General features: G+C 37.1%; 1 protein-coding gene across 1 annotated transcript in view; it reads right to left on the reverse strand.

Moving 5' to 3' along the window:
* RAPH1 (Ras association (RalGDS/AF-6) and pleckstrin homology domains 1) overlaps window positions 1-25,543 on the reverse strand; it is a 45,395-nt gene that overhangs the window by 1,805 nt on the left and 18,047 nt on the right. Inside the window, exons 4-13 of the mRNA XM_009996335.1 lie at window positions 16,446-16,523; window positions 15,004-15,163; window positions 11,150-11,271; window positions 9,692-9,757; window positions 8,179-8,322; window positions 6,838-6,948; window positions 6,110-6,208; window positions 5,385-5,505; window positions 3,563-3,705; window positions 1-129 (exon numbers count right to left, since the gene is read on the reverse strand). Of these exons, the coding sequence (XP_009994637.1) occupies window positions 1-129; window positions 3,563-3,705; window positions 5,385-5,505; window positions 6,110-6,208; window positions 6,838-6,948; window positions 8,179-8,322; window positions 9,692-9,757; window positions 11,150-11,271; window positions 15,004-15,163; window positions 16,446-16,523 (1,173 nt within the window). The remainder of the gene's footprint in view (window positions 130-3,562; window positions 3,706-5,384; window positions 5,506-6,109; window positions 6,209-6,837; window positions 6,949-8,178; window positions 8,323-9,691; window positions 9,758-11,149; window positions 11,272-15,003; window positions 15,164-16,445; window positions 16,524-25,543) is intronic.

Here is a 25,543-nt window from a genome sequence, read left to right on the forward strand (position 1 = left end):
GGGAGGAGGAGGCGGTGGGGGAAGCGGGGGGGATGGCTGTGAGGCTGTGCTGGGAGTTGCCACTTTTGTCTGCGGGGATACAGGAGGTGGCACAGACATGAAGGGCCGGCCTGCAGGCTCCATTCGGGCCTATTGGGAAGGGATTTTTAGTGAAAGTGGAAAGGGAGAAAAAAATACGAAAGGGAGGGAGAGAGGGAGGGAGGGAAGGAGACAAAGAGATTATAAAGTCAAGATCTAAATATGCCTGTCATTAAAAATTAAGTGGCATATTATAACATGCAGGAAGTATTAGTGAAACAATGCAGCAAAAGATAATTCCATACACTGACAAGCCTGGACCATGCCGTCTGGCCAGTCAGGCAGGGAGGGGAGCTGGCAAGAATCAATGCAGCCAGGTCTACTCCAGGCTAGGTTTATTGTCAGGATGAAAATACATCAGCCTGGTCACTTCTTGGGGTAGGCAACTGTACCCAGTGAGAGTCACTGGTGCTCCTCTGGACAAGTATAATCACCCAAAGAGAGCACTCCCCAGAGCAACATGGGTCATGACAGAGGACATCTGCCAGATCCAAAGGATGCCGTGGACATCTGAGCTCAGTAAGACTAGAGTTAAGCCATACATCACCTCCCCAGAGCATTTGTCAAGCCTTTATGTTGATTAGCACAGGCCTTACAAAATGCAGAAATCCTGAACTGCTCTAAAATGTAAGAGCAAGCTCTATGCAGGAATACTACTGAGATCCTTCCACTCCATATGCTCTGTTATTCTAAACTGGCAAGGAAAAAATTAAGGAAAAAGAGGGAGAACTGAGGTTTCCTAAAAAAATTTCCCCAGAAAGAAATATTTAGAGATCAGCAGAAGAAAATTAGCTTGGGAAAGAAAAGCTGTACATGCAACTATTACGTTAAGCAGCAAGATAGGGAAAAGCTGACTCTAAGGGAAGGAGCAATGGGAAAGCAGCAGGTAATGTTTTAGTCTACTCATCGGGTTTTGCTCAAGTTAAATTTTTTCTCTGAAATTGTAAGCTTACGTTTCTGTTGAAAATTAAAAATATAATTACATTACTCAAGTTTATAAACATCCTAATACAAGTATTTTGGCTACAAACCAAGTTGTGAATTTCACAGTGCACAGTATAGAAACATGCATTAGAAATACAACTCAACATGGCAACTGACCACACTGGCTACCTATATACCTCATTAGTAGATACTTTTACACAAGTTAGCCCAGTTACGCTCATTTGCACTATATGAGCGGGTCTGCACATTGCTGTGTTCTGAACACAGGTGCACAGAGTTTCTCTATGTGCAGAAGAACACCAAAAAGCACTAGAGTCAGAAACAAACAGTGATTTACAACATACATGGGGTGTGCCTCTACCTGTCACATTAGGTCTGGAAGGCAAGAGGGTAACAGTTCTGGAGCTAAATCATGGTGTTCACATAACAAAACAGGAGAGAAATAATGCTTTCTTGCAAGTGTTAGTCTGTAAATTACCATTCTCCCAATCACCCAAATAAATTAATTTTCAATTAGCACCACCTGACCTTAATCGTGCCCTGTATAAGGCACCACTGGTGTGCTGACCTTAGCTGTCCTGAGCTTCACTTTTGACACCTGAGACAGCAAAAGGCAACAGGAAAAATAAAAGCTGCATAAAACAGAAAGGGGGAGACCAAGGCACAACAGAAAAGCTATCCCTGAATGGGAAGACCTTGGAAAATCTTAGCCACTTAAAGTACACACAGTGAGCACACATTTTGATGCCTGCTGTAGCATCCCATTTGAAATACCCTCTAATCAAAATCTCTAACAAGCAAAATGAGATCTTCATTGCCCACCTGTGAAGAATGTGAAAGGATTAATAAAGTATTCTTTGGGCAAACAGCAATCTTTCAAAATACGAAGTGGACAGACTACCTGTATTTTGGGAAAGGCAGATTTTTTTAATCTTAGATGTATTTGAGACAAAGAGGAACCTTCCTCTTATCCACTGAAGACAGCCATTTTCACAGTGAGCACATCAAACACTCAGGACAGAGAAAAGTCTCTCCCATCTCTACAGGATCAAATTAAATTTCCACAACCAGAAACATATTCAGTGATACTCTATTATAGAAGAACCTTGAAACAGATAATTGTCCTTTTTTGTCCTTTAAACCATGTGATGACCTTATGCGTATCATGAAAAGTTACTTATTGCATACTATCAATTAGTATTTGTAACATGCATCTTCATTACTATCTGGAGCTCTCGGAAGTGTTAAGTATCATTAAAAAAAAATAATAACTGTGCTATTTTTTTGTTTGCCATTTCTTTTCCTATGCCAGCTACTTTTGGATTGCTTAGCAAGTTTCAGTAAAATATACTGAGATTTCTAGCAGTCTGTCATACTTTCACCTTCAAGAAACTGCTGTGAAGTTACTGGTACCTCATAAATGAGAGAAAAGCAGACAACTCACCATTTTTTACATGAGCAGTTAGCCACTGGCCAACCAGTCCAACATCCTGGCTGGCTGGCCAGCCTCAATGTCCTCTCCCTGCTGAGCCAGAACATACTCTTTTCTGCTCTACTTGCTGTGAGGGATGAGACAAGGGTGACAAGAAGGGCAAGAGCTGTTCCAGAAGGGAAAAGGACACACTGGACAAGTCTCCATTAATACTGCCACTTGCAGCAACCTGCCCATACGACCTTCTTAAGCCAGCTTTGTCACCAAAGCACGTCTCACCAACACTGCAACTACACTTTAATGTAAATTACAATTTTTCCAACACTTTTGTTTCTTGCCACACAGTTTAACATTTTACATTGCCAGTTTGATTCATTATTTAAGTACCTTGCACCAGACTTGTACAGGAGAAGAACAGTACTGTCGTTTCACTGAAGGTGAATTTGTCACCAATTTACTAAGAATTTTTTAACATGGCTTTGAATTATAACTTTACATTGTTCATTTAGTTTGCATTAATTGAAAGTTTTAGGGGAATCTATTCACCCATGTTATGCACAAGGAAGAAAAATATACCTTTTCTTGAATTTGAGCATAAAAATGAATTAAAACTGATGAAATCTTGAAACATCCATGGCCCTCAAAAGAGAGCAGTCTGAATATTTTATTTTTTAAATGTCTTTAATCAGATAACAAAAATTCTTGGAGTTCACTTAGATGAGCAATTGCCAGAAGCACTATGGACTTGATAAGAACAGTGACTTCACTGTGGTAAACTTCAAACTTTTCTCTCAAGAGCTCACAGATTTTTCACACTAAAACCAAAATTTTACGAAACAAAAACATTACAGTTCTCATAGCAGTACTCCTTCACCTCTGTCAGATACATGCTAGGCAGACTCAGCACGCTCCTTTGAGCCTGACAATAAACCAGCTTAAGCATTCTGCTGTGTTTGGAAGTATATCGGACAATAAACTAACCAAACCACAACAGACTTGAACCTCAGGCTTCAATGTGTTAAACTCTCTAGTAGCAACAGGAGATACCAAACCACTGTCTCATATACTTTTTGGGCGTTGGTTCTCAAACTAAAATCTTCTTGTTACCTTGCTGGATTCCTCCAGTTGAGTGCCTCGCTTCCAGGCTTCAGAGAACATGAAGCTGACAATACTTTGGGAACGGACATGTCCAGCTGGCTGGGTATCAGAAACTCCACTGTCAGACTGATTCGAATGATTTGATTGAGATTCTGTTTAGAAGAAAGTTAAGAAACAGCGTATGTTTCTGAAGCTAAAAGTAAAGTTCGTGTGCTCATAATGTAACTCTGTGTGACATTTATTGGTCACACTTGTTAAACATGTTATCCCATCAAAGGACATTGTTTCCGCTAACTACTGCATAACCTCTATCTCCCATTCAGGGTTTGCTGTCTGGAAAACATAACAGTGCAACAGATCCCTGCTATTAACCAAATCTGAAGTTCCACAAAGATGACAGCATGTCAGATATGCTGCAAAACACTGCACTGCAGTTGTGTAAGATCTGAAATAAACAACAGCTCCTTCACTTTGGGAAAAGCTCCATTTCATGAAATGCATGCAGCCTGCTCTCTCCAGCACTCCTTCCCAGCACAACCTGAGAAACAGACACTGGCTGTAGGCTGAGGACAGGTGATCAATGCTAGCTGAAGCATTAGTCTGCTTCTGTCTGCTCCATTCCTCAAGGGAAGAAAAAGAACAATGTGCATCCTGCAACCAAGAAATACACATGATGCTCTGGGTCCATAGGGTATCTTGAAAAGACAGCAACAGCCACTGCCAGTCCAATTTATCCAGCCAGGTACCTGCTTTCTGTGTAGTCCCAAGCTGTCCTGGGCAAAAAGAGCATCCAGGCACAGGCTGGACATGTATGTAGCAGAACATGCATGGCTGGTGAGCTGTGGCTCAGCTCCTCAAAAGAAAGAGAAACTTTTATCTGAAAAAAAACTCAGCTTGGATGGAGAAATTGTCAGTAACTGAGAATTTGCAAATGTTAGTGTTTTGCCTTCTACCTACCACACCTGGCAAGCTGCACCACACTGTTGAAAAAACACACTGCCTTCCAGTTAGGCTGAATTTGCTTAGCTCATTCCTTCTCACAGGGTACTTTCTGAACCTTTCCAATTCAGCAGCATTACTTCCTGACCTGCATCTGCAACAAACAAAACACTTTCCCACTACAGTCGTTTTCAATAATGAAACTTGCCCCTGAGGGTTCAGAATAACCTGGCAAAGTGTCAGTCTGCTCTGAACAGTGAAATGAGACTATATAAACCATTCATCAATTTTTAAACTGTTATATGCTATAAAAAAAAACAGTCCCAGTCCTGCTGAGAAGTAAACAGAAGCAAATAATTACAGGCATACACACTTTGACACAGTAACAGAATAAGGATTTTCAAAATTTGTCTCTGAAGCGATTGTTTGGACCTTTGCCTTTGTGACTATGTTGTGACTCCTTTCCCAATTTCAAAAATTTCACTCAATAAAAGCAATTTAAGTGCTACACACACAAGTCTCTATGCATCATTAAAACATTATTCTATTTCTTTTTCAAGCAGGTGAAGCTAGAGGGTCAGAAATTTGAAAGGAAGTTTCTCCTTCTCAGTATCAGAGAAACATTCTTTTTGGAGGTGAACAAGAAAGTACCTTATGTTCCAAATATGCAACATCACTGCAAGTACTATAATACAGTAGGGTTTATATGTTTTTCATATATATTTTTTAAACACAAAATCTATCAAATCTATGTCTTAGGCTAAATATAGCATAAAAGACTTTGGAGAAACAGTAAACAGTCCATTTTCTGCAATAGCCTCTCCTGAGGTCTCCAAACAGTGGACAATAAAAAAGGTAATTAAATCTATTACAAGACAGACTACATTATTACCTGGCAAACTAGATGAGCTAGAGCCTGACTTGATACTGGAGCTAGACAAGGAAGTCCAGTCATATGCCGATTCTGTTCTCTTCAGTGCTTCCTGATAGTTCATGTAGAGTTGCTTCCCATACTAAGCAAAACAACAAACAAATAGAACAATTGTATAGGTTTTGTACCCTCTTCAGACTGTTGAGTTCCACTTCCGGCTTCTTCATTCCATCTTTTTTTCCCCCAGATAGAAACAAAAGTGTCCTTGTTAAGGAGCTCAGGCAACATTAATTTTTTATTAGTAAACTGCTGAAAGAAAGCAAAACAGTTTACTTATGCTAGAAGAGATACCTTCAAGCAAGAAATGGGCCAATGAATAAACTAAGCCAACCTAGGGATCTCAGAAAAACAGTCTGTTTTTGCAATTTTCTTTTCCCATAAGCATTCTTTTGAAAAACTGTAAGGCATCTGGCTATAATCTAGCCACGATGTCATTTAGAACTTCATGTGACAGAGGTGCAGCAGAAACAAGAAGAAAGGGCACAATTACTGAATTGTAATAACAACAAGACCTAACAATTTTGCTACAGAATGAAATATGTGAGAAGATGGTACATTTGATGTTCAGAATAGTTAAACAGAGGGAAGTTAGATCTTGGATGTATTTTTGCTAAGTAACTGTAAATAGTTTCAAACAGGTAGTGACAACTCATGACAACAGTACAAGGCTGCCTATAGGAGGTTACCTTAGCAATGCGGATGCCGTTTATCCATTGGTGTAGAGTTCTTACATCATCACAGCAAAGATACTTGATATACTGGGATTTCTTCTGAATCTGAGGATGCTGCAAAAAAATTGTTACAATACTTTAATAGCTAAGATGCAAGAAAAGCCATTTATTACAGACAAACTTAATGCTAGAAGCTCTTCAGTAGCATGTATTTGAGCCCACTTAAAATGTTTGAGAGTATTTCAGGAGGTGGTGGCAGGGATTGCTTCACATACAGCCAGGCAGGGTGTTCTGCACACACTGCTTTTGGGCTTGAAACACTAGGAAAGGATGCATCTTTCAGCATTTTAGTGTTGTTCCTTCTACCTACCAACAGAGTATAATGTATATATAAAGCTCTTTAGACGTCTTTATATTTTCAAGCCAAGTGGTCAATGGCTAAACAAACTTTCCTAAACAAACAAGAGACTGCCAAAGTGTAAAGAGCCATCTTCTTTCACTGCTCTCTAACTCACCACCTGAGTGAGACAGCTGATACTTCACCTTCCTCTCACATCGATGGAAGGAAACCCACGCGCTGATCTTCTCCGCTATTGTAAGGCTTGAGTGAGACACTCCACAAATGATATGCCAATTAAGCACAATTGCAGTTATGATAAGGGACTAAGATTAGTGTGGAAATGTTCTGAGCTCTTTAATTGCTCTTTCCAGAATGAGAAATTTCAAAGCAATTACCAAGTTACCTTTAGCACTAAACAATAGTCTGTGGGTGCTTTGTACTTGTTCCGATAGTCCTGTCCATAGTAAACATTGACATGATCGAGCTGTAGAAAGCACACGAGATCCCGTGAGACCTATTAAATATAAAAATAATAATTTACAAAGTATCTTTATAAGAAAATCACATGCACTGACAAAAATCAATCTAGTGTTAAGATCCAGTGCTAATACAAGGTCTAGTTAAGGTCAAATAGTAGTTTTAATCTGAAAGTACCCATCCAAGAAGGAGACAGAGCCATCCATAAACTCTTGCATCACATATTATTTTTTAACCAGGATATAATTTTCCTAATTCAGTCTGGCTTTTTGTGTTTTGTCTGCTTTTTGTCTTTTGACACCATTTTACACCAGACTACCAATGTTTATTCAGTTGATATTGGGGAAAAAGTAAATAGGACTGGTTGACCAGGAACTTTTTAACTGCTGTTTGTTATGTTTTATCTTAGTAATAATTCAAGTGTTCAAATTCCATCGTGACTGTGAGTAAAACTCCCATGACGTTTGGCAGTTACTGTAGGGCACAGAATTTCACAAGGCTATCTTACACATAGATTGTTTTAACAAAACAAAAGGCTATGGAAGGGACAACTGCGCTGTATTTAGCTCTAAAGGGAGCTGATGCACTGGTAAGAGATTTGCTCTTCATTACCAGCTGTGTGACATGTAGACTTCCTGTACTGGGGATCAGTTGATGCTACCAAGACTGATGGATTCACAAACAACTTGAGCTCACAGTAGTTCAGCCTTCAAGCTATAATGAATTTGTAGAAGGTTTCTATCTACATTTTGTTACTGGTACACATAGAAAAGCAGTGACATTGAAGAAACAGTATTATATTAACCAATTTCAGAGGACATAGCACAAATTGATGCAAGAAGAATCCAATTTCTAAGAGCTAACAAAGGAAATAAACATGAAATTATACAGACTGATGGTGGTGTTGGTCTGATAATTTGTGTTTGGCATTTGCTGTGCGATTTGGTCCTTCATCTGTATTCTACTTGAGAAAAGGCAGCCTCTAAACTCCACCAATCATTTTTCCTCAACTGTTTCTTAACATCTGACTCTGAGCTCACTCAAAAAACAGACCCTTGTCTTCCTGTGCTGTTAAACTTGGAATCACACTCTTCAGAATAAGTGCTACCACAGTTATTTACGCAGTCTTTCCATGAAAAAGCTGCACTTTTAATTAAGGCATGTGGCAATAAGTAAAGCACAGCTAGGCTAAAATTTAAGACTGATTCTTGTCTGCATGATTTACAAGCAATAAACAATTCTGGGCAATTGCTTAAAAAGAGCATACCTTTGCCTTTCCTTTAGGGACATAGTAGATTCCAGAAGCTCGAAGAAGAAAGTAACGTTTCTTCCAAGACTTCTTACCATCTTCTTTCAACCACAAAACTCCTTCAATCTCTGGTACGGTTACAGAACTTCCACAGAAACATTCCTGCCGATAACACACAGTGATTTGGGAAGAAAGAAACAGACAGAACATACAGTATTCAGTGGTCTGTTTTTAATGACTGAAATTCTGAAATACTTCATCTAAGGAATGCACACACAACAAGGACAGCTCTTTTCCATGCAGTGATATGAATTAAAAGATTAATTGTAGAAGCTATAAGGTTATTCAGACAAACACAAGAGGGGATCTTCTCAGTGCAAGAATGACAACAAAAATATTAGTGGCTACTGTAAAGATTTTCCATTGGCTTTACTGGCTTTAAAGTCCCAATGTCACTTTAGTGATATAGCCTCATAAGTCTAAGTATACACAAAACCTAATAATGTATCTATCAGATACAGCTACAGTGCATTTCATGAATGCTTTATTGCTACTAACTGCCAACACTACTACTTCTGTTGAGGTGCTATTTAAAAAGAACCACTAGAAGAAACCAAATGCTTTAAACACACTCCAGATTAATAGGCAGCACAGAGATTTATGAGTAAACCTAGAAGACAGGAAGAATTAGACAAAATTACAAACCCCCACATGTCATGGCTTCAAGCATCTTTTTGACCCACAGTATTCACATGACCACTTCTTAAAACCCATACTAGCAATATACTAAGAGCACACACATGCTACTAGTAAGTTAAATTATATTAAGTATGATACAAAATGATATACTAAAAATATTTATGTTTGTGTGACTACTGAAATCATAATCATTATTCTGGAAATCAAGTGGAAGCTACGGCACTTCAGAGGGGCTATGTCTCTACAAAAATTTCATTAAACCACTCAGTTTTCAGCTGATGGAGGCTATGTTCACTGTTTGCTTTATTTGCTCCATATCTTTTTTTTGGTAACTAATGTGTTCTCTATTTAATTGACTAACTTTTCTGTCATCCACTTTTAAATTTTAATATTTGGTTGTTTATTTTAAAATGTAATTGAAACAATTTTTAACTACTTTGCTTACACACACAATTTAAAATATTAACACAGCCAGTCACTGAACCAATGCTATACAATTTTGTAGAGTAACAACTGGCAGAGTACTAGTAAAAAGATCTATACCACCACAGGTCAAAAAAAACAGGTGGCTGTTTTTAGCCATAGTTACAGGTAACCTCATTTCTATTATCAGTGTGTATGGTATCTTAGCTCTTAAACAAATTAAAGACATTTTAATTAACTGATTATTAATGTTAAAATTGCCATCTATCTCAAATCTAACACGTTTCATTCACCTTTGTTCCAGAATTACATTCAGCTCTGTCCATCAATTTCTATCACTATGACCATTCACAGTTTAGCCTCAAGCTCTGAAATGATCACTATGCTCTACTTGTTTTGGGAGTCTTACCTCTAGCAGCACCTCTTTATTTCTGTCTGCCATTTCAGAGGTTTCTTTCTTCCCCAGAAGATAGTTCTGTAACAAAAGAAAGCTTAGTGTTTCTATAGGTGTTCTGAAATCAAGCCAAATAACATTTATCATTTACCTTTCTGTAAGCAGCAAGAAAAAGCCAGCTATTATCTAAGAACAATACATTAATTGAACAAAAGTTTGTAGTAAAATTTAAACTTTTGGACTGCTACATAATACATGGAATTAAGTTATAACCACTTTTTTCAGAAGTATCAGTCAGTTCATACTGTTACATTAAGTCCCTGTCTCACAACAGCATTGTTCTGGCTTTCCACAAAACAAACAGCTGCCTGGCACGGTGCATCCAGAAATAAAAATACTATGAATTGAAAATCCCACAATAAAATATTATTTAAAACAGAGGTTAATTATTATTTAAACCTGGTATGTATTGCCATTATGTTTGTGTTAAAAGAAACACACACAGAAGCAATGCACTTCTTTTCACCTAGCCATAACAGTTTTGCCAAATAATTACTAAATACTTGTCTTCTTAAAAGGAACCTAACTATGTACAGGTACTGCATCTAATTTAATAAGTTTTGTACTCTTCTTCAGCCTTGAAAAGACTGGGACAATGAAAATCTCCCTCTTCCTAGCCTGTGGCTCTTATAGTGGGGAAAAAAAAATAATCCACAAAGTTTAGCCAGTTCAGTATTTTAAACTACGGAGAAACACAGGTTTTATGCTAGTACCTCATACTTGTTGACGGTGCCTACCGTACTGGACAGTAAATGTATCAACTACATGTTTTTAAAAAGCAAAGCACTTGATTAAGACCTGTTTTTCAATTCTCGCTTTAAAAAAAGATAGCATCTGTAGCTACTATCTGAGAGAAGAGAGGACTTTGAAGCCATTTGAGGGAGTAGGGGGGCCTCTGGTTTCCTAGCCAGGGAACAGGAAACACAGGTGAACAGAAGCAAGTCCCACCTTCCACAGGGAGAGAGACACAATCTCTTTTCTTTGATTGCCATTTGACCATGGAGGACCTGTTCTCTTAGATTTCCTCTCCCCCTTCTTGCCAGCAACATACGAATGTACAGTGGAGAGGCATTACAATTAGCAGTATCTGCCAACACCTTTCTTGCCTATCTACATATTTGAACATCACTAAGTATTGGTGTAAATGCCATGAAACTGCTTGCCTTCATTAAAATACCCACAAACACATTAGCAGATTGCTTCAGCTCATGGTTTTCTACTAGAAACTTGATTTTGTGCCAACTGCAATGTGGATGAACACAGCGTCAAAATGTAAAGTTGCTTTGCATTTTAACACATGCACAAGTATAAAAATTAAAGTATGGAAATGAACAATAGAAAAAAAGCAAGAAATTGGAATTGGACATACATGTGTGCACGCACACAGATATCCAACATGATTCTCAGGCTTACCTGGGGATTCTTGAAAAGTGCGTATTTCTCTATACGTTCCACAAACATTAATTTGTTTTGACTATCTCTTGTCCAGTTCAGAAGATTTTCAACTAAATTTTCATGATCTTCAAAGATCCTTTCTGTAGCAATAACAAGACACGAAATACATTTGAATCAGTCAGATTTTGAGACTGAAACTACTCTGTAGTCATATCTGGGAGACGAGGCATATACAAAGAGAAAAATTAAGTTCAACATCTACTAAAATGAGGAAGTAGTTTACACTAAGGCACTAAAAGAACTTGTTCAACTTTCAGATCTGTCTGGTTTTATTTTACACTTACACTCACTCAGCATTCTCACCTCTGTCTCTTCAGGCTTACAGTTCCACACTGCCAACAATATATTAAGTGTTTCTCTTTTTACCTGACAAAACCTACTATCCCATATGAACAGAGCAGACTCAGATAACAACATTTCAAATATTTTGAGTACATATAAGAAGATTATTACACTTATATGTACTCTGGTCCACACAATCCCTGGAGGAATTTATTAGGCAGCTTTTTCAGCACAAAATTTGTTCTATATCCTCCACCACTATCTCGTTTCTAAAGTATTAAAAACAGTAACAGACAATGATCAGAGGGAAAACGAAATGTTTCTGAAGACTGCAGAATACCCATTCTTATTGTGGGTATTGCAGAAGTAGTCTGAAAACTGACACTGTCTATTTCTCACAATACATCATGATGAATAAAACGACCTATCAACAATGGCTTCTGAGAACTCTGAGCTTTGACTCTGATTAAATAGTTATCACTAATACAAGATATTGAAAACAGGCAAAAGAGAAGAGAAGAAGAAGAAAGGAAAATTTACTGAAACAATAGAGAAATATCTAAAAACCCTTATTCTAAAATGAATAAGGAATCTTTGGGAAACCACGCAACCAACTTTCTCCTTCTTTCAAAGACACTAAAGCAGTATTTTGTGTTCTGCTGTTTGTTCCCTCTTTACATAGGCTACACAGTGGCATCTCAGCAAATTATTTCTTTCAGAATCCTTTGGGACTTTCTTGACCTTTTGATTGCATCTGAAAGCAGAGCATGTTTTGTTTTTTTTCCACAAAATCAATCACAGCACATTTTTACAAATGGCACTGATCACATCCACACTTACAAGCTATCACTAATGAAGACTGAGATGACAGATGACATCTCAATATCTCTGCTACTTAAGAATACTAAGCAGAGTGAATGCAACAAAATGTCATCTGTAGGGAATGTCTTAAGGTTTGAGATGACAACACCGCATTACTGAGGTCTCAGTGAGACCTTTTCAAGAAGCTTTTGAGTTACAACTCACGACTTCCACCAAGCTCTATCAGTAGTACTGTCTTCCAAGTAGGTAAAAAAGGTGTTACCTAACATAAGAACAAAACAAAAAAACTTCAGAGTACTGTGATACAAGAGCTTAAATCTCACTGCAGCCTCATTAGTGAAAACAGATAGCTTTCAAAACATACCAACTGTTATTACAGGAACAATAACTGAAATCAAATACGAATCAGCTACTGAGTGTCTGTGTACCTATAGTATGTAAAAAAATGCATATAACACATGCTCCTATTATTAAACATCCTCTCTGAAATTAAAAAACTGTAGCTCACAGGTACTTCATAGACATACTCTGTTATAACTAAAAAATAAAATAAAACAACCTTTGCCCCAAACAAAAGAAACCTTCCAGAATAGTTTCTGTTACAAACCTGCAGAATAAAATTGGGCTTTCTGGAAATAGTTTCACTATGTTCTTCTGAAAGTATATATAAATCTCCTGGTTAAACAATTATATAGTAGCAGGTGACCATTTACTTCAAGTACATGTACCTAAATCAGACTCCTCAAAAAACTAGTTAAGCACCCACATTTGAAGCAAACCACATAAAATGCAAAGACAAGCAGGTACTCCGCAGACCTCATGTCTTTCTTAGCAGTTTGTTAGCTTAAAGTTTTCACTGCATTTTACTTAACTGTGCTATTAATGAGCCATCAACCAACAAGACACCATGGTAAAGTACACTGTGAAGGTACATAGGTCCTCTGTGTCTCACTGAAGGAAAATTTTATAATAAAGGAGCCCCCTCCTCTTACATAGGCATTGCCAGAATAGATGTTCCAAAAGATAAACCACTGGCAAAATAACACAATACAAGAGACAGTAGTACACTGAGGTCTTTGTTGTAATAATTTTTACATCTTTTTTTCAAGTTCCAAAGACATAAGATCCCTGAATTAAACAGGGCGCATTTTGTATCATCTTTTTAAAAACCACATATATGAAATATATTAAAACTAACAGTTGCCCTATCAAGGATCAATGAAAGCCAAAGTGAAAAATAAAATAGGAAATTGAATTCTACTCTCTTGCATCTCTCTCAAATTTACCATGTTGTAGCCTGAATTTAAAATCTGTAATTATAAAATAAGTGTTCCTCTTTAGCTTGAAACTTATCCAATACAGCAGTAGAATTCTGTCATGTCACTGAGCCCACAGAGTAGGGCATGCACATACTTGCAAAACGCCCAACAAGAAAGATTTGTTAACACTGGTTTCATTTCACAGTAAGCTTATCATTCAGTCACACTGCTGATAAAAATCAGTTTATCTTTCTCTCTCCAGCCTACCTCTTTTTTTCTAACAGAAGTTGACATTTTTTCCAGTATTTTTTCCTTTATTTTTCCAGGCCCCATAGTGAATGTAAGTGTCTTATGAAAGAAAATATAGGATGAGAAAGACCTCAAGTTAAGCCATGGATGCAGGATCCTGCTACCTATATATTCAGATAATTTTCAGTGATAGAAACTTAAAACTATTGCAGAATTAATAAGGTTATTTATTAATATTTCTCTCTTTGGTAACATGTTATAGAATGACACGTGATTTTTATATGCCTAATTTGGATTTACACAGAGTTGTGCTAATTCTTCCCAGTTTCAAAATTCGGCAACTTAAAAAATTTCATGTATTAAATTTTAAGGTTTTAGCCAAGCAAGATGTTATTTTTTTATATGAAAGGTAAAGATTTGACGGATACCTTGAAGGCCTAAAACAGCTTTTTTTTTGTCTAAAAATAAGCAAAGTTAACATGTTACACTGCCTGAAATAGAAAGGTTTCAACAAAAGGGAGGGGAAATATTAATCTGCATTTTAATTTGAAATCAAGATATTTAGGTTCAGTTCTGGGCTTTTTTTTTAGTCAATAGGTAAGGTGATTAACAGCTCTCTAATTTATTCTTCTCTGACAATGGATATTAATAATACTGTTTTTCTATAATTTTTCCCCTTCTTTTCCATTCAGATGCTATATCCTTTGGCTAAATGAACAGCATACATTGTCCTATGTGCAATGCAGCACAAAGGAGCATTAACTGCCCTTAGAGCTGTATTGCCAATTGCATTAAAATACTTAAAAGAAAAAAAATATGTAGACAGCTTTTAGTAGTAAGAACTATTAGGATCAGCAAAAAATAGCATTTTCAAAGAGGAAGATGTATTGTTTTTTACCCCCTGCCTTTTTCTCCTATGAGAAACACATCAAAACCAAGAGTTTCAGTTACTAGACACTAACAGAATTCCTATACCACACCTTAGAATTAAGACATGCTTTTAATATGAAATAAGAATATATTTCCAGATCATTCTCAATGTCATTCATGAGCTTTATTACATGAACTAACATTTAATACACAAATGAACAAGATAATGAACATTATGAAGTCAGGAATTCAAATCATTCTGAGGACACAGATATAGACATGTATTACATTAATAGATAAGAATTATAAAGGTTTATAATTATTACTTACCCATTTGCAATTCAGAGATAGTTTCCACCAATGACCAGTCTAAACTGTAACCACAATGTGATTTGTCCATTAGATTGTCTAACACTTGTCTCACTGTCTGCCTCTCATCCACCATCATTGTTTTTGAACTGTCATCAGACATATGAACTCTGATGACCAACTATTAAACAGAAAATTAGGAAAACAATAAGCAGGATTAATTTCCCACATTCAAATCAAAATATGTTTTTTAAAATCTAGTTTCTTTTTCTGAAGTTTTGTTAAAACAACGTAAAGTATTAAAACACTCCCTCCAAATGTAAAAAGCCATAAATGACTTAAATACTTGTAGGATGGACATATAACAAGATACTGTTCTCCTTCAGTATAAGAGGAAATATAAAGGTCTTCCCAACAAAATGAAAAATCCCCCCTGCCTAAGCATCCTGTTTTGATTAATGAAGTGTCTTTGTGACAATTTCCCTCACATATATAGGTGGAACAAAATTGATATAGAGTTCTGCACAACCTTATATAGAATTAGAATTTTTCAGATTTGCAATTCAAGCTTCCTGCTTGCCTCCTCTGGATTTCCTAAAAACGCTGATTATGTAAACAATATACCTAGAATAAATCTTTTTCTAGGGAGTATGAAGCATTACTGGGAAAGAAAACTGCTTTTAAAACACAATGGCTTTTCATAGGCACTTTTCATAGGTCACTATCCAGAAAGAAAAAAATAGCTATTTTTTTGATCAATCAAAAAACTTTTAATAGATTCTTCTTGCCAATCATTACACTTATTTATACCTGTTTTAGCTGGAAAAGGTAGTGTGCTAGTTGTAATACATTGGCTGGCTTGTTAATGCCTGTCATCCAGCCAAAACACTTTCTTCAGCTTTTGATAAACACAAAATGTAAAAGGTATTTTAAGCTACTGAAAAACTCCAAAAATAAAATAACAATGCTAAGTTTCAAGAGAACACTTTATATTCTTCAATAATGCATCAAGCAATGTCAGTAAACTTTTTCCACTTAGTAACTCCTAGCTGTAGTCCAGAATGCTTGGAGTCCATTTATCATGCTATGCATAAAGGGAAAGGGTTTGTAAATAAACAGACCCAAATTTTAAATGTTTGAGTGCTCTAATGTACAATCTCAGGAGGCTGGACCTTCACTTTAGCTCTGGGTGGAAGCTAGCAAAGTATTCTCAATGTGCACTAGCTGCAAAATAAGCTATTCTTTAAGAAAAACATAATACTACTCCATATGCTAGGATTTTCTTCATTAGGTACAGGTTAGATGAGAAAGTACATTATCACTCAAGATCAGAACACCTCAGTGTTCCTATTTTATTCAGGGCAACTTAAGGTTAATAGACACAAATGAGAAGAGTTTTGCCTGCATTTTCCAGGTGAGTAAGTAAAAAATACAGATCTTATAAACCAGTATGAATAACTTACCTTCTTCACTTGTGCCTCTTTAATCTTCTCTAACGCAACCCTAATCTTCTCAGCTTTGAGTTTAGCAGCCTGTTCTTCCTAGGGGGAGACAATGCACAGAATTCCAGTTAACACAAACTTCAGTCTGGTTTTAGTGGATTTAATTTTGAGGCTACCATGCTTTAAAACATGAACTGAAATGCTGATTTACTCACCTATGAATCCTCAACTATTTCTAATTGATGATTAAGATTAACTTCTTTTTATGACAAAAAATGTTACTTTCTTGCTATATATAGCTAACATTTACAAATAAAACTGTCACTATCTCCAAAAGAACATACTGATAGTATATATCTTGTATAGACACATTTGGCATTTCTCTGTTCTACCATACTGTAGCTTTATGCATTGCTATGAAAAATTTTAGTATATTATGTACATACTGTCATAGATTTGGAGAGTAAACATTCAACAAGAGTGAACAATAAAGCATGTGGCTCAACAAAGAACATAAATAGCACACTGAAAAGTACCAGAATTTAACACCACACAGAAAGTACGGAAAGCAAATCCTATAAATAGGATTCCACATTATGTGCATTGATTTGGAATATTTTAAAATATTTAATCTGTTTGTAGTAAGTAGCCTGAATACTTCCTTTATCTTTACTATCCAGGCTGTACCTCTCCTCATTTTAAATAGTTTAAGGCACAAAAAGCAAACATCCATTCTCTTCTTTGATGCTATTCAAAGTAACGTAATTATTGTTACAACTGGAAATGCATTAAAAATTCAGAGAATTTAAATCTATTCTATCTGCTGATGGTAAAGAAATCTAAACACTGTAAGACTTGCAATCCTGTTTTCTAATTAGTGGAGATTGTTGATATTTCTGTGGAAAGCGGATTTGAACCACACAGTTAAAGAAGCAACCACTCTTTAAGATGGCGTATGAAGGTTTCAGATTTTAGAAATCTTGTATTTCGGATGTATTTTGGATATTTTTAAGCTTATGAAGTTAAATGGAGAGAAGTGTAAGGTCTTGCACCTGGGAACACATAACCAAGGAGTGGAGTTCAGACTGGGATCACTGGGCTGGAGAGCAGCCCTGTGGAAAGGGATGTGGAGGTCTTGGTGCATAACAGGATCAACACGAGTGACCAGTGTGCTGCAGTAGCAAAGAAAGCCAACAGAATGATGGGCTGCATCAACAAGGGTATCACCAGCAGAGATAAAGAAATCATCATCCTGCTCTACTTGGTGCTTGTCAAACCACACCTGGAATATTGCATTCAGTTTTGGTCCCTGCTCTACAATAAGGATGGGGACAGGCTGGAGAGGGTCCAGAAGGGCCACAAAGATGATCAGATGACTGGAGAATTTGCCATATGAGGAAAAGCTGAGAAAACTGGGCTTGTGTAGCCTTGAGAAGAGAAGGCTTAGGGGAGACCTTACTGCTTGCTCCAGTACTTAAAGGGTGGCTACCAAGAAGATGGAGACTCCCTTTTTACAATGGGTCATATGGAAAAGCCAAGGGGTAATGGGCACAAGTTGCTCCTGGCGAGATTCTGATTGGACACAAGAGGTAAATTTTTCACCATGAGGACAGTCAAACATTGGAATAGTCTCCCAAGGGAAGTGGTAGATTCCCCCACATTGGACCACTTCAAGTCTCAGCTTGACAGGCTGCTGAGCCATCTCATACAAACTACAGTAGTACCTAGAAAGGTTGGATCAGATGATCCTTGAGGTCTCTTCCAACCTGGCATTCTGTGATTCTATGATGTTCATTGTGGCTAATATCTAAAAGTATCAATTATTTACAAATCTCTAGAACAAGAAATATAGTAAATAAAACAAATCATTTCCAGAAGTTGCTCATTAACCCAACCATAAACTTTTACTGCTGTACAAAGGTTGTCAGCATATTTGATTTTGCTCTTCACTGAAGTCAGGCAGCAGAGTTTTCTACTCCATTTCACTGCACACCTGTGCAAAACAACCATCTATAGCAAACCCCAGCAGGAGTACTTTATAGCCACAGCACACAGGCAGCAACAAGAGAGCAGCAACAAGGAATCAGCTGCGAGCCTTTCATATACCTGTGTCAGAACAACCAAGATATTGTTGTTGATCTCAAAGTTTACATTGCATTATTCCCTAAAATGCTTTTAAAAATAAATAAATATACAGACCCAAAAAGATTCTGGGTACTTACTATTTTAATGCCTGCCAATTACTTTTCATTTCCTACTCAAATTCTATGTGAGTCCAGAGATAAAGATCTCTTAGATTTTACCAATTTAAATTTAAAGAAAAACCCAGAATTACGATTACAAAAATAAGAATTGGTTTAAACCAGCAACAAATTATAAAAGAGGTCTGAACCTACGTCCTGGAAACACATAGAGAAAAGGAAAGAAAGTTTAGAAATTTCTGAGAGCACATAATAATCAAGGATCTTTCATGAGTCAAGTTTGGCTTTACAGTTATTACCCAGGCCACTGATGTGACAAACAAGGTTTCACGGGAGGAGAAGGACCAACTATGTATTTTTATTACTTAATAATTTAATAAATACAGAACTCCTAAAAATTTCAAACATGTCTTGTATTTCCTTCCTCATGGCCTAAGAAAACAGCCATCAACATCCCTCCCCATCACAGCCACCCCAAAACTGCTCTCAGACACTATCACAGGCTCTCTCTTGCTCCCATACATGGAACCCAGACAATCCAATGGGAAAAAGCATGTGCAATCCATCAGTTTGTACTATTTTTCATTGCACATGGAGAAATGAGACAGGTGGCAAAAAACCTGACTGCAACTGTGAACTGTTCAAAGCCAAAAATTAACAAGGCCAGTACACATGCCACACACAGTCCAATCACATTTTAATTAGGTATTTATTTCCCCTTTGCTTGCAAATCTTTTTAGCAATGGTGATGGGAGGCCGGCTTCCAAAGGGTCGTAAACATGCACATAAATGGCAGGACTGCTGCCTAGGTCATGGCTGCACAAGTGGCATATACCAAGGTAAATCCCTGAAATGGCTAATTTACCTGCCTGCCTCTCATAGTGTTACTTCTCAGTTACAGCAGTCACAGGGATGCTGCAGCCACATAGACAAGACAGTCAGGGAGCTGATCTGGTTGAAAATTAACACAGCAGAAACATTCAGCAGAATCAGCTCCTTGTTAAGATTGCCTTTATGGTCACCTCCTTCTCACTGGGGGTCCTAAGGCAAATATTACAGGGAAAAAAGTGTTAGAACTGGGGCCAGGAAAAAGCAAGAAAGAGGACAGAAAAAACCCCCAAACCAAGAGGAGGGAGAAAAAAAATTAGAAACCATGGTAAGGAAGTCTGAGAGTGGAAAGATGACTATAACATAATAGATGAGACACTAAGGCTGACTGATAAGGAGTTTTAGCTATTCAACTGGTATGCAGAACAGGGCACAAACAGATTTGAGAACACAGATTGCTTGTTTAACTATGTTTCCACAATAGCTTACGATAATTTATTCCATGACAGAGGTGACATTAAAACTACACAGGAACATCACAATAACCACAGTGGATTTATTAGAAAGAAATCTGTGGAATAAAAAATTTCTATCATAATTTTCAGTGTTACAGAAAACCCTGCTAGTAACCACCTACATCCCTTCTGTGGTTTCGAAGTGTGGCCATCAAAACCTCCTCAAAAACTGGCTGTAAGGGGCTAGAGTTTTCAGATCATGCTTACATCCTCTGCAGATTAGAAATAAATTGCTGTATTTTAAAAGAGTTTAAAAGTCATGTAGATGTGGTGCTTGGGGATATGGTTTAGGGGTGAATATTGTAGAGTAAGGTTAAAGGTTGGACTTGATAATCTTAAGGTCTTTCTCAACCTAAATGATTCTGTGAATGCTGTTTGAACAGTCACATATGGAATTACATCTGAAAATGAAGAGACCACCACAATGAATAGATAATATTCTGAGCTGAGGTCTACCCTATGCTGTGACAGGAGCTGTGGGTGTGTATGGTTGTAATGCAAAAGGAATCTAGTCCACAACTAGAATTTTTACAATTCAATACATTACCAGAGGACAAAATCAGTTTTATTATTCCCACAAAATGTCTCTAATCAAAATGTAAGAGGTAGACAGACCAAAGACGATGAAGAATGCAAGAAACAATAAGACAATAAAAAAAACTTATGACAGGAGAAACACCAGCATAGAGCTGTTAACTCATCCAAGACCTTGCTACAATTGCAAGGAAAAGCCCTATTTCTTGGGGCTGCTTCTTTCATATCGGGGCTTATTTAACACTACAGCTAGCTGAGAAGATCTAAACAGCAAAACGGACTTCCATTTCTTAATATTACTAAAGATACTTCTTTCTGCAGGAGGTCAGAACAGAACTAGAAAGTATCCACACCAGGACTTGTGTGCTCAGTAGTTACAAGCAGAAGGCACAGCTGTACTGAGACAGTCCTAAGCTGAACTAACAACAAACATTATCCTCAGAACATCAGCAAACTCACCAAAAGCACATGACTCAAAGGGCTAAAAAAATCTAATGAACCAGGACAAAGATTTGTAAATCTTAACATTTAACTACAGGAGTCTCAAAATCACTGATATGAGGTAGTCCACGGTCATATGATGCAATTGACTTAATACTTTACACATATTTTTAACTGAAGTTCCATATGCTAACCAATATCAATCCAGTACAGAAATAACCAGAAGGGAGGATATGGAAACACACGGAGATGAAAAAGTGATAGTTTATGTGCCACAGCTGTTGTTAATCTATTTCAAATCAAGCAAGATTTGCTGTTTTGGTGGCTGTTTGCTTTGCTGAGGATAAGGAGCTGATGGGAGGGTGGGGGGGCCAGAAAGTAAAGAGGTATGGACTTAAAGCAAAACAACCTTAAGAGCAGAAAATTACTTGGTTTTGGCTGTCTACAAGACCACCTGAAAATTTGTTGTCAAGATGCATGCTGAGCATTTTGAGAAGAAGATTAAGGTATTAAAGAAAAAGCAGTATAGGAATTCTGAACTTTTACTGGAAAATACAGACTACTTATGCCCAGCAAACATTATCCTTATTGTTTTGAAGTCACCAACGTACATTTTGCCACTTCAGGCTTGCCTGAGAATTTCTCCTCTTTTAGAAAAACAACCCAAAGAGTGGTTTGCATCAGAGATATCTGACACCTCAGCTATTGAACATCCAAAGTTTTCTCAACAACATAAAGCTGTATGTTCTTCACCTCAGTTTGTTTTTTCATGAAGATTTATAGCTTGCTCCAGCCCTCCTACTCTAGTTTCAAAAGGAATACATACAGACAACACTATTCTTAACACAATGAACAGACATTTGTGCTCTCTTGGTACATTACTCACTTCTTTCCTGTGAAGAAAATTAATTTAAAATCAGGATTTGTACGTACCTGGCTCATTAAACCACTGTCTTACTAGGATATTATCCCCACTTGATATAAAGACAGCATTTAAAATGTTAAAAAAAAAATCCCATTACTTACTGCAAGTTATCTTCAATACAGCAAGTGAACTTAAATTTTAAGGATTCTGCTGCCTTTTAACTGTACTGAATTCTCCCACATTTTTCCACAGCTATGATTTTTTTTTTTAAACTAGTGAAGAGGAATAGGAACAAGAGCAATTTTAGCTCAGTGCATTTCCTTTTCAGCTAAGGCATTTTACCTGCTGACATTACCTAAGTATTTGCCAAGAACTTGAACACTTTGCTAAATCTGCAGAAACAAACAAAAATCAGCCGTTAAAAGCACCTTGGACAATCAGGAAAATCATGTAAGTAAACGCAAAAATGCCTGGGAAGGGCAGGGGTGGGAGGAGCACAGCACACACCAAAAGCATTCCTTCTACATAGAAATAGTCACATACAGGTGGAAAGACACATCATCACCTTGGTCAGCAAATGAGAAGGCTTTCCTGCAATGTTTCTCAGAAGGAGGGAGGTTTCCCTGTCCAAATAGGAGTGCTTGTGCAGAAAGAAAGAGAAAGAACATAAATCAAAAGAAGTCAATATAGTAATTTTATATTGTCTTGATTAAAGAAGATAAAGGAGAAGGAAAAACTCCCTGTGTCATCACTTTATTACCCTCCCATAAAAACTTGAACACTTCCAAATACTATGAGCCTAATATACTAGTATAAAAGCAGTTGTGCTAATGCAGAACACTTTAAATTTTGCCCTGTACAAAATATCATACAATAGAAGTAAGAAAAGTTTTGCTTACCTGCTGCTCGTTTCTTTTCTGCAAGAGACAACTTGTTTTTACAGACATTTAGAACTATAAGAGTAAGAAAATACGCACTTACAATGCTTTTCAAAATCCTGTCCAGTCTTCTAAAACTGAACATTCTACTTTCATTACACAAACTAAAAACTGCTCAAGGAACTGGTTTCATGCTTTCTACATTGGCTGCTGCTTCCATAGTTAGAGAAAAAAGATTTTACTATAATAATAATCTCAACTCAACTTCCAATAATTTTTTTCTTCTTCTTCTTTTTTTTTTTTTAAAGGACTTAATTCTCTCTTCTCACATACAGCTCAATTTATATAATTCAAGAAGTTAAAAACAAATCCACATATTTCTCTTGTAAGAGAAATTAGCAGAAAATGTATTTTGATCTGTTTAAATATGGGAGGCAAAATCAGTATCAACCAGTAGAGACAGACTTATCAAAAGGCAAAAATCAGTTAATGACAGTTAACAGAGTGATTCTTCAGTATCTGCTACAGAGAAACAACAAAACCAGCAGTCCATAGGAATTTGCAGAACCACAAAGATACAAGTCTGCTAAGGAAATCAGGCTAATATTGTGATAAGTAGATAAGGAGATAAGTATATCTCCTGTGTACCACTACTGTATTGCAAATTTTGTCCCATGGGGCTGCATCTGTCTCAGACTTATCTCTGTCAATTTGTCAAATGCTACACAGAATAAGGGATGACAACTGGGCAGGCCACTATATTAGTTTAATAATTAGCAGCACAGAATCCCTGTCTCTTCTTCAGAGTTTCAATAAGATATAATCTCCTGAAAAATGCAAAGAGACCATGTCCACAGCTTCATGCAAGGCAATTATCAAATAGTTTGGTGAACACAGTTCCTGCAAAGGGACTTTACTTGACATGACTGCTGCATGCCAGGTTGAGTAATTAGGGATCTCTAGCAGGCTTTAAAAGCCACAGCCCAGAACAGCTTCTACACAGCATTTGAAGTAAAACCTAGGCTCCAGCCCAAGCTCCACCTGGTGCTTAGCCACTCATAGATACAGGTTTTGCTACAGACTGAATTAGGGTTTTTCTGCCGGCAGATTAAGTACTGTCTGTGTCTACATCATATGCTTCAGAAGCACAGCAGTGCTGCCTAGTGACAAGTTTTTCACACCTCAAACACACACTGCTGAGAGCTTTGCAATGCAGGTCCTGGTATAATTAAAAGGCCTTTTGCATTTAGTCATACATAATCCTCAAATTAGACGTACTGAAATTCATAATCCTACCGTTGGCACCACCGATGAACTAATGCATTCTGCTTTTTCTAGATACACAGAATTCCTAGCAACTTCAATGATACTTATGCAAAGTTATAATTTAAAGAACAGTTCATTTACTCAGCCTGATCAAGCCTGAGGCAATGCTAACATTGTTGATCAATAATATAGCTTTGCTTAACTTGAAGACCGACCAATCCTCTTTCTATTATTTCTGCTAGGTGCATTTTTCCTCCAAGCTGTATCCTTTGCTACACAGAAGCTCAAACTTCACACAAATAACTTCAGAATGGTTTAATTACAACGTAATCCTACAGAACTTCTAAAATAATTTGGTTTGCTCAATCAAAAAAAAATAATAAAAAAAATTCCTAAGTCAAGGTCAAGGAAATTCTTTTGAAGTTTTTTGAGACATCATGGCATCCAATTAATACATACCACTTTTTCTTGGTGAATGGAGCACTACAGTGGGAAAAACTACAAAGTACATTTGTAGCCTCTTCCTTAGGGTTCAGCCACCTTCTGTCCTTAACCTATCAGTCAACAATAGTGTCAGGATAAAGAAGGCATTACTGTATCACTCCTTAAAGGAAATACTATTTGCTGGAGAATGTTTCTCCTACAGAGAAGCTCAAGACAATGTTGGCTGTTGCCAGTATGTGTGTAAGTACAGTGGAACTTTCGTCCATTAAGGGAATTTTATTCTATCCAGAAATGGGAATGCCACCTATTTCTTAGAAAATAATTAGCACTGGGGACTTTACTAATATTGTTTTTTTAAAACTGCCGCAAAATATGAAAGAGGTAATCACAGGAAAGTTATTCTGGAAAGCAAGACATGGGAACAGGTACTGGCCAGCAAAATGTGAACTGGAACTGGAGAGACCTGTCTAGAAATAGAACGGCAACAGGTCTTTCCCAGATACTTTTTATGCGTGGCTCCTTCCTCCTGTGCAACACATTCTGTGGTACTGTCAGTTAGAATAAGAAGTAGCAGCAAAACAACAACTACTCTTCAGTACAGTTTCCTACCAATATTCCATTGCTATTTTTTCTTGAACTATTACAATCACATTGGACCACACGGAGAACCTAAACAGCCCATTCTTCCTATCTACTTCTGGAGTTCAAATATATACCAAAGCTCTGACAATACGAATGTTTGATCTTTCCAAATAAATGGACCTGCTTTTCTGCCCCAAGTACTTTCCCAGACTAGAAATAACACCAATGAGATCTAGGAAAGCAAAAAGTAGACAGACATTTCTCGTCTTTTACCATGAAAAAGGCCTGTTCTGCTTTCACCTGCTTCCATCACAACAACCAGAACTCATGCCTGGCAACAAACAAGTCTTTCTCCCAGTGCATCCTCTTTGGTTCCTTTAGGCTATAATAACAATTTCAATTACACAAAGCAGTACGTCCCATCCCTGCCAATGCATTTTTCTATCCTGTTGCAGTAACCTGACTGCTTTCACAGTACAAGGCTATAATTTCTCATAATGGGTATTTTCAGCTTAATTTTTTTTAAATTATATATACATAGATATATAATATATATAATATATTG

Source organism: Chaetura pelagica, unplaced genomic scaffold (assembly GCF_000747805.2).
Source record: "Chaetura pelagica isolate M959 unplaced genomic scaffold, ChaPel_1.0 scaffold3, whole genome shotgun sequence".
NCBI lineage: Eukaryota > Metazoa > Chordata > Aves > Apodiformes > Apodidae > Chaetura > Chaetura pelagica.